Here is a 2,652-nt window from a genome sequence, read left to right as displayed (position 1 = left end):
TTGTGATTGCGTGAGAGTATTGAAAATAGAGTAAACGAAGATATTGAACATTTCTTACTTTATTGTTTGGAGGGCTCCCAAAAAGCACGACAAAGCCTCCCGAGCCTCTAAAGAAGCCGGAAATCCCATTCATTCAGAACCTTCTAGGCTATCAACGTAGTATGGCATAATTAGACAATTGTAAACTTACTGCTTGCGGATTGGCTGGATGATAACGACATTATGATCTATACTAAAAACTATAACTACACCTGTTTTTCGACACACTTTTAAATCCTACTCAACAGTCGCTTCCCTTGCTTCTTCTATTTTTTTATTTGCGACTGTGAATTTTCACGCGTTCGAGTGTCGATTGTCATATACCGTATTTGTCGTAATTAAGCAGTTGACGTCATATATATAAACAACTGTAAATGATAAAAAAAAGTCTGTTAGTACAATCTAAGTCAAAAGTCTCAACGGACCATCGATATCGATGTCTCTAATTCCCTGATATGTGCATATAAAACGTTCTGTCTGGTTAGACAGAAAAACAACCGATTTGTGGAAGTTCAACACGAGTTTGTGATGTATACCAAAATGTCGTAAGAAAAAAACCTTAAAATATATACATGGTTTTAAACAAACTGTATGTGATAACACATTGGTCAAAAACCATCAGTTAGTAAGGATTTAACAGTTACATATGATTTCTACAGGTCAAAATCGACCTAGTAGTTGAAAAAACCTATCGCTGGTTATAACCAATATATTTTGGAACCCGGTTATAGTTAGTAGCGTTCACACAACACGTGCAGTTTAAAGTTCAGTTTATAATCACGTCATTCACTATTGAGTTATAGTAGAATATTTATTTATTTATTTGAACACATAAATATTGGTACAAAAAGGCATCAAATACATATGCGCCACACAAATCTTATTTGATTTGTGTGAGGGCTGTGATACTGCCCGGGTGCCCAAACTGAAGCATGTGGTCTTCTTAGGGGACCAAACCCGGAGCCTTTCACCGAAAGATCTGATCCACAAGGCAGTGGAGCATCTTAAGGAGACGCAGTCTCGTGGTAGCCGGTGACCACCGATTGGTTCCCTCAGGATACTGGAGCCCATGTGCATCATTGGTTTGGAATCAGTGTTTTCCAACTCCCTTTCCGTGTCCACCAACCCGGTTAAAGCGCCGGACATTCGCTTTTCGTGCTCTCAATTTCGTAAACAACACCCCCGCCATGAGAAGGCAGTGAGTAGGACTTCCACTTTCCACTCTCGACCGCACCAGGGCATTTGGGGGCTTTAAGAATGAATATACTGTAAAAAAAAACCTATCAAATGATTCAAAGCATTTTGGTGATATATTAATACTACTTATTTCAGTTGTTCGATAATAGCTAGGATAATTAGTAAGAAAAAAGACCTCTTGAAAATAGTATATAGGTGTTTTTTTTAATTTTTAACTCATTACATAATCAAGTGGAAAACACTACCATATGTAGATCATTTAGACATAATCACAGTCCGTTAATATATAAAATGTTTAAATAAAGAAGGGTGATACACTTGAATATCCTATAAATAGAATTTCCGAACGATTGAAAGCAAATTTTTAAGAAATTCAGCCAATCAGAACATATCACGGAACCAAATATGTACACCTATGAAGTAGGTAATGCTTCTCAATAGGATTTGAACCGGTTTTTTTGGTAGAAATAAAAACAGATAAACACTTAAAACAACAATGTTTTCTTTTTTGAAAAAAAAGATCTTGCACCACAACAATACAACTTACCATGTATAATCAGATTGCAAGAAGTGAACATTATAAAATAACGCATGAATTCTCTTTGGTTAATATCCAAAGTTTAAAGTTCTGAAGGCACATTGACCGGTCAATAAAACTGGTTAATCACACGGATACACATATTTACGGAGAGAAATGATCAACTCATAGGAAACTTTCATCTGTTTGTGTATTATTTTATGACAAAAAGGAAGGTAATCATATCCAAAAAAGAGATTCAAAATGAGGAATGAAAATACACAGTAAACCAATCAAGAAAGATTACATATTCAGGTGCAAGAGATCAGTTATACACATACAGTAAAGAAAAATAGTCCAGTTATTGTCAACTTTGGTAATTTATTCATAATCTGGTGTATTTAAACAAAAATAATAATAGAAAATTCATCCAATACATGAAGAACATAATCGTTTGACTGCATCCCTGTAAACAAAATAATAACGAAATATAGTTAGTAAGACTTGAAGGATTTCTAATGAAACTATCATAAAACAAAAGATACAGATATACATAAGAACGATAACTATCACGGGTTAGGTGGTGAAAGGTAAAAAAATAATCAAGCGAATATATAGAATCCAAAAAAATGTGTTTTATATAGTTGAGATCATGAGTCAATTGAAGCTAGACCACCATAGAAAACCTGAAAGCACTGGACGGCCGTTTCGTTCTATTCTGGCGCGAGACTGGTAGGTCCTTGGTTCGAATTCCACGAAGCGGAATCGTGGATGCGCACTCCTGAGCAGTCCCACAATAGGACGAAACGGCTGGCCAGTGCTTTCAGGGTTTCCATGGTGGGGTAGTTTCAAATCAACTAAGGACTCAACCATATAAAAATACATAAAATATTAACAAA

The 2,652-nt window shown here is 35.6% G+C and overlaps 1 protein-coding gene across 1 annotated transcript in view; it reads right to left on the bottom strand.

Moving 5' to 3' along the window:
* Window positions 1–1,616: 1,616 nt before the first annotated feature.
* Window positions 1,617–2,652, bottom strand: part of Smp_002100 (hypothetical protein) — a gene marked incomplete at its 5' end in the record, with an annotated part of 2,899 nt that continues 1,863 nt past the window's right edge. Inside the window, one exon of the mRNA XM_018797971.1 lies at window positions 1,617–2,219. Coding sequence (XP_018652959.1) covers window positions 2,180–2,219 — 40 coding nt within the window. The 3' untranslated portion in view covers window positions 1,617–2,179. The remainder of the gene's footprint in view (window positions 2,220–2,652) is intronic.

This window comes from Schistosoma mansoni, chromosome 6 (assembly GCF_000237925.1).
Source record: "Schistosoma mansoni strain Puerto Rico chromosome 6, complete genome".
NCBI lineage: Eukaryota > Metazoa > Platyhelminthes > Trematoda > Strigeidida > Schistosomatidae > Schistosoma > Schistosoma mansoni.
Note: the sequence above shows the minus strand (reverse complement) of the source record. Positions and strands in the feature narration are given on the sequence as shown.